General features: G+C 41.9%; 1 protein-coding gene across 1 annotated transcript in view; it reads left to right on the forward strand.

Annotated features, from left to right (window-relative positions):
* The first annotated feature begins 1,527 nt into the window (after positions 1–1,527).
* The window catches only part of nrg2b (neuregulin 2b), a 31,334-nt gene continuing 17,605 nt past the window's right edge, over positions 1,528–15,256 (forward strand). The window contains exon 1 of the mRNA XM_061283146.1: positions 1,528–1,939. Coding sequence (XP_061139130.1) covers positions 1,528–1,939 — 412 coding nt within the window. The remainder of the gene's footprint in view (positions 1,940–15,256) is intronic.

A 15,256-nucleotide genomic window follows, 5' to 3' on the forward strand; every position in this document is an offset into this window, starting at 1 on the left:
AGGAGACTTTTATATTTGTCGACACTATACATGACCTTTCTTGCAATTTCCTTGTCATGTCCCCTCTATAGTACAGCGGACAGTATAATTTGTCTCTCTCAGGATGGACATGAGGAGGCTTTCTGACCTCTAGTGAAGGGCGCTTGGCTCTGGACAGTTGGCTATGTCATGATTGATGGATGCAGAAAGGATACTATAGTGGTCATTGTATTCATCCTGAACATAAAATGCAGTTTATTTTGAATAAATGCGATTGTATTTCGCTTGTGCTCGATTTGTAACTTAATCCTAAAACTTGCTGCATGCTGCGCCTCTCCCTGTACATCACATCCTGAAGCTGAGGACCCCATTGAATGCATTTCGCAGCGTTACTCATCGCAACCGCAGTGTGTAGCAGGGAGCATCGCGAGCCACCTATACGAGAGGCTTGGCAACACGACATTGCGTGATTCTTATTGCAACCACTGACTCGAAGAGGGAGTGATCGACCACGGTGGTTCCACATGAATCCGCAGCGCTTTGCAGCTGTTTGTCCGGGATTTTAAGGTGTTTGCGGACGAAGCGGGGATCCGACGTCAGCGACCGAGCAAGTGATGCTTCCTCGCATAAGGCGCACGCGTGTGATGAGGGGATCAGCGGACGCGGCTGGAGGGTGCGCGCTACTGTTGCACCGCCTCAACGGATAACCGCTATCTCATCCTCTCTGGTCTTTCCCGGGGTTCTCTCCACTGACTAACGGAATTACCGGACAGAGATTATTATTTTTTTTTTTATCGTCCTCAACCCCCCCCTATTTTTGTTTTCTTTTTTAGGGGGGGTGCGGGATTCCAAAAATGGATGAAAGCCGTGAGCATGCGTGGAGCGTTTATCATTTATTGTGAATACTCCCTGTAAGCGCACAGCTTTTTTTTCACAGCAAGAGAGGCAATGCGCCCACCCATGCGATGCTAGCCTATTAGCTGGGGCGAGAGAGAGAGAGAGAGAGAGAGAGAGAGAGAGAGAGAGAGAGAGAGAGAGAGAGAGAGAGAGAGAGAGAGAGAGAGAGAGAGAGAGAGAGAGAGAGAGAGAGAGAGAGAGAGAGAGAGAGACGGGAGGGGGGTTCAGTCGTGGATTCAAGAGAAGACTAATTTGCGAGTCTTGCTTTGCCTTTCAGGAAAGCGAAGAGGCGGAGGGAGGTTGGTAAAGGAGAATACAGCAGTCACATTTTTTAAGAATGCAGGAGAAGCGGGCCATTTCTGGTTCCTAGCCTGGTGTGCGAGAGTGTGTGCGCGTGTGTGTGTGCGTGCGCGTGTGTGTGTGTGTGTGTGTGAGAGCGCGTGTTAGTGTGTTATTGAGTTTGTGCCCCCCATCCGAGGCCAGCGGCCGTATGGGGAAAGCGGCGGCGCACACAGATGGCATGGACACTTCCACAAGGTCTGCCGCGCTGCCTCTGCCCTGCCTCCCCAGCCGGAGCTCGTTCGCCGCCGCCTCTCTCTTGCAGCTCCCTCCGCCGCCCAGAAGCACTGCACCACAGCACAGGCTGACGGTATGAGGCTTGATCCAGTGCATTTCTCCATGCTAGTCATCGGGGTCTCGTTCGCCTGTTACGCCCCGAGTCTCAACTCCCTCCAGGACCAAGCGTACCGATCAGCTGTGGTCATTGAGGGCGAGGTGCGCTCCTCCCCGGAGAACGTCTCCTCCCGGGAGCCCTACAGTGTGAATGTCAAAGTGCTGGACGTGTGGCCCGTCAACAGCGGCGGCCTCGAGAGAGAGCAGCTCGTCACCGTCGGGGACTTTAGTTCCGAGGCCCCATGCACCACGGTGGAGAAGGACCACAGATATATCTTTTTCATGGACCCGACCGGGGAGCCCGACGTGTTCAAGGCGTCGTACGCCCCCGTGGACGCCAGTGAGCCGGAGCTCAAGAAGGATGTGGAGCGAGTGTTGTGCGAGGACTGCGGTAAGTTCCAGGTGCACATGCAATGTGAAGTGATGTAAAAGAGACGTGCTCGCGCGTGCACGTGTGGCGTCTGTACAGTGTCAGCGCGTGCGCATGCGCGAGCCGATTGACACTTCAATCCACCATAACCCGGTCACCCATAATCAAATGAGAAGTATGCTAGAAAATGTGCGTGTGTGGGTGTCCTATATGGATCTGTGCGTGCTTGTAGAAACTAGACCCCCCTCCAATGCCTCCCTCTCTCTCTTCCATCCGCTGCAGACTCCTGCTGAGCGGTGATCAGTGCATTCTGACTCTTTGAGCATAGCCAGCAAGATCCGCACCATCACAGATTAGAGTGTGTGTGTGTGTGTGTGTGTATGCGCATGTTTAGATAGCAAGCTTGTGTTGAGGTGACCTTTGTGTCTGTTGCTGAGGATTGTTGCCAGGGGCCAGCATATCAGATGTCAAATCATGACATGTCTCACACTTGTGACTGCAGTGACCTGTGAATGGAGGGTTCAGATAGGCCATCCCGTTCCCCGGGTATCTGAAATACTATTGACGGTCATAAAGGGTACCGTGCACACGCATCTGTTGCACTTTTAGTTTTTATCATTTTGAATCACACTGCAACGACATGCTCGAGTGCTGTTGAGGAAGAAAATACACACCACGGACTGTGGTAATAAAAAAGGAGTTGGGTTCTACACTTTTGAACAGCATCTTTTTTATGACAATACCTATATTTAACTGTTATGTACTTCTGTTATCATGGTTAACAAATCGACAGAGTGCCCGTGCACACAAAACTGTCGCGTAAAAATCTGTTCTAAATGGCAACTGCCTTGAGATTCCTTTTTTTGTGTTGAATACACACTGTATGAATCAAACAAAATTGAATGAAATCATTAGAGGAAGTAGGAACAGGAAGGAAGTGAAACGTCTGCACAAAGAGCTCATCTAACAGCCCAGCTAACAATGTGATGTTCTATTTTTAGCCCTGTGACATGCTAAAATGATCAAGTCATTTATTTATGACGCGGCTATTGTAATCAGGCTTCAGAGGAGAACATTTTCAGGCAGGGATAGGCGCACACACACATGCACGCACGCACGCACACGTACACACAGGAAACACATGTGGAAACAATCTCAACTCGGAGACATTCTAAAGCCCCCGTTAGTATTATAGAACAGACAACAAATATTTCAAATATTACAGACAACGACATAAATATAATATATCTCATTAGGAGCAGCACATCCGTGCTCTGCTGACACACACCCTTAGTCTAACCAATGCCTGGGCCTAATACCAGCCAGCCAATCACAGCCACCCTCCTGGAACACACACTACAGACAACACCCACCAGTTTTAATCCATCTCCTTGACATGACGGTTGTGCCTTTGGCTTTGGGAATTGATTGGTGCTTGATTTGCAATAACAAGAAACATTTATTCATTAGTCATGAGACTTATGGAAAAGTGCATGTTGTAGTCCAGCAAATTAACAAAACAAAACAAAATATATCCTCATCATTTATCCTTGAACGTCTTGAATCAAATCATATTTACACTATGAGCAAAGCAGGTAATTTGCCTGCAAATTGTAATAATCTGCTGCTGTAAATCCTTTCAGAGCGCTTGTCCGTCCGTTCGTCCATCCGTCCATCCATCCATCCATCCATCCATCCATCCATCCATCCATCCATCCATCCATCCATCCATCCATCCATCCATCCATCCATCCATCCATCCATCCATCCATCCATCCATCCATCCATACATCCATCCATACATCCATCCATCCATCCATCCATCTAGCCAAGGCGTTAAATGGAGTTTATGTCAGGGTCATCAAGTTTTCCCACACCAAACCCTTTCAACCATGTGATTATTGATCTTGCTTTGTACAATGAGGCACAGTCATGCTGGAACAAAAAAAAAAAAACTGCAGCTGCAATTTGAGAAGCATAAGAATCAAAATATCAACATGGTTGAAATGCTGTATGCACAATTGCTCCATTCCAACCATATTGCTCTTATTTATTTATTTATTTATTTATTTATTTATTTATTTATTTATTTATTTATTTATCCATCCATCCATTTTCTGTACCGCTTAGTCCCCACTGGGGTCGCGGGCGTGCTGGAGCCTATCCCAGCCATCATCGGGCAGTAGGCGGGGGACACCCTGAACCGGTTGCCAGCCAATCGCAGGGCACACAGAGACAAACAACCACTTGCACTCGCACTCACACCTAGGGACAATTTGGAGTGTTCAATCGGCCTACCAAGCATGTTTTTGGGATGTGGGAGGAAACCGGAGTGCCCGGAGAAAACCCACACGGGCCCGGGGAGAACATGCAAACTCCACACAGGGAGGGCCGGAGGTGGAATCGAACCCGCACCCTCCTAACTGTGAGGCGGACGTGCTACCCAAGTGCGCCACCGAGCCGCCTTATTTATTTATTTATTTATTTATTTATTTATTTATTTATTTATTTATTTATTTATTTATTTATTTATTTATTTATTTATTTATTTATTTATTTATTTATTGTTCTTATTTATTCATTGTATGTGCCTTCTTGTTTTTACTTTTTGTATTGTTTACTTGAATGTTTTGTTTGTCCGTGGACCAATATAATACAATAAATATATACCGTTTTTTCCATGTATAATGCGCAAAATTTAACTAATTTATTGTCCTAAAATCTGGGGTGCGCATTATACATGGGTACAAAAAAAAAATATATATATATTTTATTTTTTATTTTTTTTATTTTTAATCCGGATATGATACGGAGGCCGCCATTACAGATGCGCTTTCTTCCCTGCTGTTCACTTCAAACACGCTCCATACAAACACAATGCTCTTGTATCAGACGCTTGCTCGATCAGCTGCTCGTTTGCGGTCACAATGTGCCCTACACAAATCCGAAACATTTCTTGGCTATCGAGTTTGCTAGCGCATGCGCAGTGATACTGACCGGCAGAATAACATCCGGTTGTTCCCAAAGATGATCTATTTTCTGAAATAATTTTACGTTTACAGACTTAAGTAGGACTCAAAATTTGGGTGCGTATTATACATGGGTACAGGCTTTTTTCCAGCATCAACATGCCATTTTTAGGGTGCGTATTATACATGGGGGCCCATTATACATGGAAAAAAACGGTATATATATATATATGTATATATATATATGTATATATATATATATATATATATATATATATATATATATATATATATATATATATATATATATATATATATATATATATATATATATATATATATATACGTATATATAATATGTATTATGTCTTGTCACCGTGGGATAGAAGGAAACACAATTTCGATCTCTTTGACAAGAAATTGACAATAAAGCAGACTTTGACTTTGACTTTAGAGTCAGCATATCTGGTAACAGGTGTAATCCAGTGACAAATGAATTGGTCAAAAGGTGTGTCTGAATTCTTTAGTTCATATTGTAGTCAAAGGTGCAAAATGCCCACCCATGAACCAGGCAGAGACCTGACAGAGATTTTCTCTGATCATTGTTGTCATTCATTTTGTGGTACATTGACATTGACATACACTTCCTAAAATAGCTGATCTGATTGCCAAATGCTCCTGTCACTGATTTTGTATCAAGTGATTCGTACTCCACTCAAGCTCTCTCTAGCCTCTCTCGCCTTGTTGTAGCAGGAATGTGTTTCGACTGTGTAAGTCAGAAAAATGAGGCGTAGAATAACAGGTTAGGGTTAGATTTCTTCTTAACGCTTGGCCAAAAGTTTGGCACTCTCTTCAGTTTCAGTGGTCTTCGGTTTGAAGGGTGGTTTCTCCAGATGGCATATTTTGGCTCCTTCCATCTATATCCAATAGGATTGAGATCAGGATTCCAAGAAAGCCACTTCCGAATAGTCTGATGCTTTATCTTTCGCCATTCTTTGGTGTTTTTAACTGTTTTGGGTCATTATCCTGTTGCAAGGCCCATGACTTGTATCACAAGCGTTCCGACACATTTGTCTCTAGAATACTATGACGGCCTCGAGATTTCATTTTGTGTTCAATGTTGCCCACTCTTCATCCATTGAAGCCTGGTCGTCCTGGGACGGGGATCCTCCCATCTGATGTCCCTTCTCAAGGTTTCACATATTTCCCCAATTTTTATTTTACCTTGCCCTCCTGGAGGTGATGATTTCGAGAATGATCGTCAACTGTGGCCATGTGAAGGCCTTTGAGATGTTTTTGTGATTAAGGGCTAAACGTATATGTAAATAAATTTGACTTGACAGCCTCGTGATTTCATTGTGTCCGGATTCAAGATAACCAGTGCTAGTTCTAGGCCCTAATTTTAGCCATAAAAAAATGACACAATATTATAATTTCCAAATACCGATACAAACAAACAAAAAATAACAACTCCGAGTTAGGCGGGGTTGGCGTGCAGAGTACCGTACTCGTCCAAGATGCATAATTACAAAGGGGCAGAAGTGTTGCGACTGGAATCCATAATGGAAAAGCGGCATATGAGACATTGCTTGCTAAGAAAAACAAATAGAGCAGGATGGTTTTGTAGTGTTTTTTTGCTGATCTTGTTGGTGTCACTAGCAAGAGCAGCAGCCAAAGTATAACAAGCCAAGACCTGTTTTTGTTTTAAACTGTTGTTGCTGGTCTTGCTGGTAATACCAGTAAACCATGTTGTTTGGTACATGCTGATTTTTTTAGCAGGGGTGTTGGGCCACATAGTTACAGATGCTTCTCGGACCGGGCCAATACAAATGTAACGACTTAAATATATCAAGCCATTTTGCACATCAAGTTAAATCTTTCCCGTAAAGAAGATAAATACATACCCCGGTCTGAATGTATACTTTGCCACATTCATGGACATCTAACTTAACCAGAAACTCACTTTTCAGATAAGGCGGTGTGTACATTTTGTGCGTGCATCCTTGATCTACCCCGTTCATTGACATAGTGCATTTTGCCGACAAAATAGGTCATAAGAAATTTAGGTAATTAATGCAAAGAAAATAAATTTGAAGTTGTTTAGTTGTTTGCTACGAACGTTTTTTACTGATGTTTTAAGTTTTTACTGTGGTACAATTTCAGTACCAGTATATTTTATGCAGAGATAGTACCAAAGTTAAAATTTTCGTTTCATGACAGCACAACCTGGGGACAGATATAGCAAAGCAGCCCCAGAACGTAACAGAAACTCCTTTCAAGCGAGCCTAGTTTTCCAGTGGACATTCTCCCAGAAGCTTTGTTGCTTGTCAACATGCAGTCTAGCACTTTTATGATTTATTTTAAATAGTGGTGTCCTCCTTGGTCGTCTCCCATGAATGCCACTTTGGCTCAAATAGGCTTACGGATGGAGCGGTTTCACAATAATGTATCTTGTGACCTTGGAGTTCACCTTTCTTTTTTTTGGAGCTTGTTCTGGGATCTTTTGTTATCATTTGTATTATCAATCTCTTCAATTTCTCATCAATATTTGACCTGCAGCCATGTCTAGCTTACATTTTTGAAAAATGTGTGCAACTGTTGTCACAGGAACATTAAGCTGCTTGGAGATGGTCTTATACCCTTTAATTTTGATGTATTGATTTAGAATTTTCTTTTCAATCTTTTAATCCCCTGAGAAAACTATTTCATTCACTTCCTCCCGCCCATGTTATAGTATGTGCTACACACCTGATCGGATCTTGGTTGAACATGTTCATGTTTTTACTTTTTACAAAGTTTGCTAAGGATGCTAGCATTGTTTTGTCTATCCTTGTTTCAAACGTTAGTTTTTAAAATAATTCTGTTGTAACACATTTAAAAAGCAATGTTTGATTTTCATTTGTTAATTTCCATCTCATTCTTCTTCCTTCCTTCTTCTTTCCTTAAATGAAATAACATTAATTCTTCTTTTTCCGTGATTAACAGAGGGCGACCAGCGATTTTGTCCATGCACATATTGAGAACAGTTCTTTATGTTAACAGGTAGCACTGTCTTGGCTCAATCTTGCATCAGTGTGCCTATCATCTGCAGGGCAGAATCTGTCTGGCATTGATCTCAGAATTAGAAGAACTCTGCACTGTTGCAGCAGCATGTCAAGACAATTCTCTCAATAGGAGTTGTAGCCGAGGCCACACCCTTGACCCACTTTTGTTAGTATTTTCTCTTTGCACAGACACATTTTTGGGAACTGTCTGCTTCAGGCGGCAAGGAGAGAGCAGTAGTTGTGACAATCTTATATTAATAATTAACAAGTTACAATAATAACTTCTTAAATACGTTGTAAAGGTGGCACTCAGTCTGACGGACATACTGAACATCAACGAGAATAAATATCCCAGAGGTGGTTGACTTGGCTGTAAGTGTGTGAATGTATGTATGTGTGTGAGTGTGTGTATCTTCTGAGAGGTCTGTCACATCTGCCTCATTGTTGTGTTATCTGTGCCTATTTCAGGCACTGTTTTTGTTTCTCTTCCTTCTCTATCTCCTTCTGTCTCTCATACGGCCCTTCCTCAATACCCTCACCCCCCCCGACCGACAAACACACGGCCATGCCAGTCAGCTGTTGATGCTGTGCTGCAGATGCCCTAGTGTTCTGTCATTAGCAGAGAGATCTGGGGCTGCCATAAATTATGCACACGGAATAACGGCATGCTGAATATTTCTTCTATCTGTTGTGTGTGTTTGTGTGCACATCTGTAAGACGCTCTAACCACGATACAAAGTGGGTCTCTTCCCTAAGACAATCTGCCTATCATTTATATCAGCACACATTGTTGCTCTTTTCACCGATGACTGCCTAACTCGTGTTCTTGTCTTTGGTTATCTTATGTGTAAGGCTGTGTGTGTGTGTGTTTGTCCTTGCTGGTGAATAATGTATCGGCACTCATCTTTTTTCCAACAGTCAGCCTCGGTAGAAAGCTCATGCCTCTTAAAGGGGCCGACTCAGTGCCACATGGCTTAGTTTGTGAATGAGGGAGGACTTTTTGAAACCATGAGCGCATGCACACACACTGACACACACTCACACTAGTGCTGGTGCACTGCACACACCACCCACACACTGATATGACAGATGCCTTACTATATCAGTAAAGTGCATCTTTTCAGCCAAGATAGACTTGGTCCTACCGCCTCATTTAAGAGGAGTTGCTTTCCATAGTGGAAGTGCACACTACATTTAAAATTTAATAAACAGACAGTTAAGTTACTATTTTTGGCAGATCATATGCACAAACCTTTCTCATGAATGTAATGCACCTTCTTTATCGGAAAGTGACATCTTCATTTTAAAATTCAACCACAAAGTGCAAAAGTTCTAAAACAAAAAGTGCAGGGTGTTCCAAGGGTCAGCAGCACTTCTTATAAAGTTCAGTGTAAATTTTGACAAATAAATAATTTAATCAATTTGAGGATCAGCACCTCCAAATCTGAGTCCATGGTCCTCAGTCGGAAAAGGGTGGAATGTCCTCTCCGGATCGGGGATGAGATCCAGCCCCAAGTGGAGAAGTTCAAGTATCTTGGGGTCTTGTTCACGAGCGAGGGCAGGATGGAGCATGAGATTGCAACGTCGGCTGTAATGCGGACTCTGTACCGGTCCGTCGTGGTGAAGAGAGAGCTGAGCCAAAAGGCAAAGCTCTCAATTTCCTGGTCGATTTATCCTCCTACCCTCACTTATGGTCAAGAGCTATGGGTCATGACCGAAAGAACAAGATCCCAGATACAAGCGGCCGAAATGAGTTTCCTCTGCAGGGTGTACGGGCTTGGATTAATAAAAAAATGCAGATGTCGATAATTGGCAAAATCCACTTTAATGCTACTATACTGTTTTTATTTGAAAGTTAAAATTGGCTTATAGGCAAATCGAAAAGCACATTTGCGAGCAGGCATATAAGTAAGAATAACTGGTTGACGGCAAAGAAAGAGGGTCAAAGTCTGTGAGCTTTTCAGCTTTATAGCAGCATGTTTCCACTAAACTTGCCAAAACAACACATTTGCAGTGAAAGTAAATCTTTCCACCAAACTTTCCACTTCGGCGTAGTGTGTGATTTGACTCGTCTTCAATACAATTCAGTGTAAAATGCAGAAAAAGTTTGCAAGTCTACAAGTTCTCTGCTACTGCCCATTACATACCAAAAAATGCAGGTTGTGTTTCTCCTGTTTATTTGCTCCTCTAAAATATATTTATAAATTATTTCTGAGCCCCACTATGTATTGGTCAAGCCCCTGCATCTCAGGTAGGGAATGAAATCCTGGCACGGTGCCTGGTACAACATGTTGATAGGTTTGTCAGTTCACACTTTTCCGGCACCGTTTTATTCTAATCTGATACTACGTATATCTAACCCAGGGATGGGATATTCATCTTGCAAAGAGGCCACATGAGAAGCTGAAACGTCTGCTGAGGGGCAAGCCAGCATGCTAACCTCTGCTCTGAATTTGTATTTAGGAAAATCATGTGCATCTGTGCATATAGTATGCATTGTTATAAATTAAATAATAAACTATTTAACAAAATCATTACATCAACTGATAGCCAGATGTCATCAAGACTTCCAAATATATAGTATTTAAGTGGGAAGCATTATATTGACTGTGAACAATGATACATTTATGACTTATTATAAACCTAATATTACAGTGTATTTCAAAATGTACCGTATTTTCCGGACTATAAGGCACACTGGACTATAAGGCGCACCTTCAATGAATGGCCCATTTTAAAACTCTGTCCTTATATAAGGCACACCGGACTATAAAGCGCACCATTAATGGATCATGTCAGATTTTTAATCCAAATCAAATCACTCTCCATTTTATCTTTTTTATTTCAACTTCAGACGCAACAAATTACTTTATAATCACAAAATCAGGATCCATAGTCTTTTTTATTCATGATACATAATCTTCAGCGGGCCACTTATGATTGATTTCATGACACAATGCTTCGGGCCACTTTAAATTTAGGAATTTGGCCCATATATAAAGCGCACCGGACTATAAGGCTCATTGTCGGCTTTTGAGAAAATGTTAGGATTTTAGGTGCGCCTTATTGTCTGGAAAATACGGTAGCTTTGCCTACATAATATCTTCTTGGCCCTCAAACCTCCACTGTGCAGGAAATAAGACCGTTGCTCACATAAAGCACTCTTGTTGTTTTTGCTCATCTCTTTTTTGCATGATATTGCACCTTTGTAAACCGCAACAGCTTTTTGGAATATCGGACATGCAGCTGTTTATCTGATTTGTAAAAAAAAGATCTCATTGTCCACTCTTTATTAAACACTCAACACTCACTGGCCACTTTCCATTTCATTGGTCTGCTCGCAAATTAAAGAGCATCTTTTTTATGCAAGGGAAAGTGGACGTGAATGAGGCAAGGGTCATGCGGAGAAGTGGCGGCGAACGGCTACTTTGACACTCATGGAGATGTCAATGAGTGGAAGTTCGATGAACGAAAGCTGTCCAAAATCTTTTATTCTTCAACATACAGTAGTTCTAGCCGTAGCGGTAGCCACAAGCCGCGCATACCCTATTGGTCAAGGGCAGGCTGACAAAACCCATTTCTTCAGGATACAAAGACAGTGGATGTGGCTTCATATACCACAACAAAGGTCCACCGATGGTCACTGTGCTCTCTAACGTTGTATGGACAAGATTAAATACAATAATGATTGATTTTTTTTTTTGTCCAATGGGACAAAGCCATAATTTCCCCAGGTCTGATCCAACCCATCGTGAGCCGGTTGCGATAAAAAACAACAAAAACAAACAAACACTACAATATATTATCTTTACTGTTATATGCGCTCTTATATTTGAAGACATTTACAACACGAAAGAAGGTAACACCGGGGAGGACCCTTCGGCACACCACAAGATTTATATAGCTTGTTAATGGCACCTCATAGCCGCAACAGGATAATCCACTCGCAATAGCATACTTTTTGTTCCTGCAAAGGAGCAATGGGCCGTTTTTGTGTGTAATTCAACTATTCACTCCTGATGGAGGACAGATGTGCTCAATTAGGAATGTAAGCCTGCTTTGTGTGTGTTTTTGTGTGTATGTGTGCAAATGTCAGGTTGGGGGCTGGAGGGGCTGTATTCACGATGAAAACTAGAACTGAGGAATGGCTGGGTGAGAGGTGGATCAGCGGTGCAGACGGATCTGGAGTCAAGAGAGTAAGATGAATGAAAAGAGGAAATAAGACAAACAGTAAGTGAGAAAGAGAGAAGGATGAGAAGGGGAAGACAGGTGAGTGAGGAGAGGAAGAGATACACGTGTGGGGCTGTCAAGAAGGAGGAGTGCAGGATGTGAGAAAGACAGGACTAAGATAAATTGAAGACAGGTTCATGGGAACCAGAATGACTTGCACACAACTCAAAACAGATTCAATTTTATCAATTGATCGAATGATTGGTCTGTCTGTCTGTCTATTTAAGTTATTCAAGTGTTTTGTGTGTCAGAATGAGGACTCCAAATATCACGTGGGAGATAAAGGACAAAAAGATATCACCCATTAAAAATTAAGCAAAATAATTGTGAGGACTGACAAACCTTATGTGCAATAGAAGTTGTGACACGGATGTGTTACCGGGGGTCATGAAAACAAATAGAATGCACACGTTTATTGCCAATACTGCGAGCCTTTACCCTGTTTTGCACAAATGGACATTTTGATGAACTGTGGTTGTGATTACAAAATACTATCACTGAACAACACATATCTTCTTCTGCTTGTGTTGCTGCTGTGCAGAGGTTAGCCGGGCGATACTGCATGCAGGTCTTCTGTGGCCGTTATCCGACAACTGACACACACGCACGCCCGCACGCACGCACACACGCACACACACACACAACCCTCCTCTCTTTCTCTCTCTGTCGTTCATTCTCAATCTCATTTTCCCTTTTCTTTCTGCCTTACATCCTCTATCTCCGGCTCCTTCCCTGGTTTCCATGGTGACAGCTGTGCGCTGCAGAAATCACACTGATGGGAGAATGAGATAGAAAAAGGCTACTCTCTTTTATACAAGAGGAGGGACCCATGCATTGCTCACACACTTAGACACATACTAGAGAGGTGTAGGTCAAAACATAAATCAGGCTCTCCAGTGTGTGAGATGACATCACCATACAGGCACCGTGACGCCAAGACTGAGTCAAACACAAACTGGCATATGCCAGAAAAAATGCTTTGGCTTCCTGTCATCAGATGATACTTTGCACTAAAACGTCGTTTTTTTTAATGTCCACTCTGTTGGATGGAGAAAGGGGTGGGGGTACAAACATCAGCTGACCTTGAGAAAAAGACCTCCTGATGGATGGCCGATGGGACCGCTGGTCATGTGTGATTGGCTCGCGTAGAAGGCCACTCACAGACTATTGGCCACACTCAGCTGTCCGTTTCAGCGTCCCCACAACCTCCTGGTGCTCTTGCCGAGGAATCCTCCCATTACTCAGTGATATAGAAAGCTTGGATCAGCACTTTAGAGTGCTTGACTGCACACACACACACACATACCTGGTTACAGACAATAAAATGCATTCCTGGGCATGTTAAATGAACACGCATCTCAAATATTCTTCTTACGGATTGAGCAGTGTCTGTATGTCAAAATGAATCTGGCCTTGGCTCATCTGCTAAACGCCACACTCGCTTTTTCAAAATTAAGCCCCAGCAAAATGTTTTCACTCTAATCCGCCTAATATCTCTCAGTACACCTTATGCCAGAAATAGATTGTTTCTTAGGGGAGCTTTTGACAGGGCTCACAAGATGGATATTCTTTTTTTAAGCACTTGGTGGTCTGAGACTGAAAGTAGGGTTACTCGATATGCGGGAAATTAATATTCACAGGTGAGCATCATTCGGCAAAATAATATATTCAGAGTCACAAATGTTTTGTAATGATTGCGTTGAGGTTTATTCTCTTTGATGTTTAACCAAACAATATATTTTCTTTAGTTGAACATGGAAAACAAATAGGGAGACGGTAGTCAGTCCATAACATTCAGTCAACCAACCGTAGTTACTTGTTATTTTTGTATTATTATTTTAAGAAGTTATTGTGATTGAAATGCACATTTAAGGTTGCATAATATTTTGCATTGCATGCATCATTATCACAAAGATAATATTTTTTCAATATAATATGCAGCCCTAATTTAAAGCATGTCACATCTGTATGGTAGCGAAAAAACCCCAAAATAAAATAAAATATAATTCTACTTGATAAATAAACATGACAATTGAAATATTACCCTTTCTGTAGAAAACCCAGCTTTAACAAAATATATCTTTTCAGTGTAATATAAACAGTCTCACAGGGATATTGATTTCTCCAAGTCAGTTCAGTCTTTAGTTTTCTTCTTTATTATTTTCTTTTCCACCCCATGTTCCCGGGTCTAACAAATAAGGAACGGCGCCATTTTGTCAGATGAATTGTCTTCTCATACAGCTTTTGCGATGCTATATGCATGAGGTTTGATGTCTTCGAACGGCGCCTTTATTCAACACACAAACGTGTACGTTGTTAACTTTTTTGTGTTTTGTCATTTTTCTCAGCTCCAAACCGAACGAACTACAAGAGAGAAACAACATTTTTAAACACTTCCACAAAAAAACGCACATTCATTTAAATCCTATGTGCCAAATTTGGAACACAAAACAGTAGATGGTGGTGCATACGTTGTATGGAGTACTACCGTTTAATAATGTGCTATTTTTAGGGATGTAAAAATGGGTTTAAATACATAGTTTTGCAAAACATTTGGGAAATACAATAAAAAAGATGACATAATATGCAAAAAATAGCTACCACTAATGATGTTAAAAGTGAGTTGTACAGAATTACTCCACATCCATTAAATGTGGATATTAAATCCATGAGGGGTAATTTCCTCCTGATTTTCAGCCAACATTTGCAAGCTGACACAACGCTGCCTGAGGAGATGTACCCCAGTAAAGGATGAGCTCATTCGTAACTAGGTTCACCTCATTTCCCAGCTGCTTTAGTCCTGATATTCATTTTCACGCTCATAAAGACATAAAAGTCTCCTCTTAATGCTTGCTTAAGGTAGCTTCAGCATTACAGGGCAAGATATAAAAGAATATATTGCAGGCACACTACCTTTAAAATTTATTCTGCAATTTATTTTCCAGAATGATGTACCGTTTTGAATAATGTCTAATTGTGGCATTTATAACCATTCAGACTGTCACGCTTTGTCATCAGTACACAGTAAAGACATTGCTATCATATCAAATCAAGTCACTGTTGTGAGAAACATGTTTCATTTTACAGTCTTGACC

Source organism: Syngnathus typhle, linkage group LG1, assembly GCF_033458585.1.
Source record: "Syngnathus typhle isolate RoL2023-S1 ecotype Sweden linkage group LG1, RoL_Styp_1.0, whole genome shotgun sequence".
Taxonomy (NCBI): domain Eukaryota; kingdom Metazoa; phylum Chordata; class Actinopteri; order Syngnathiformes; family Syngnathidae; genus Syngnathus; species Syngnathus typhle.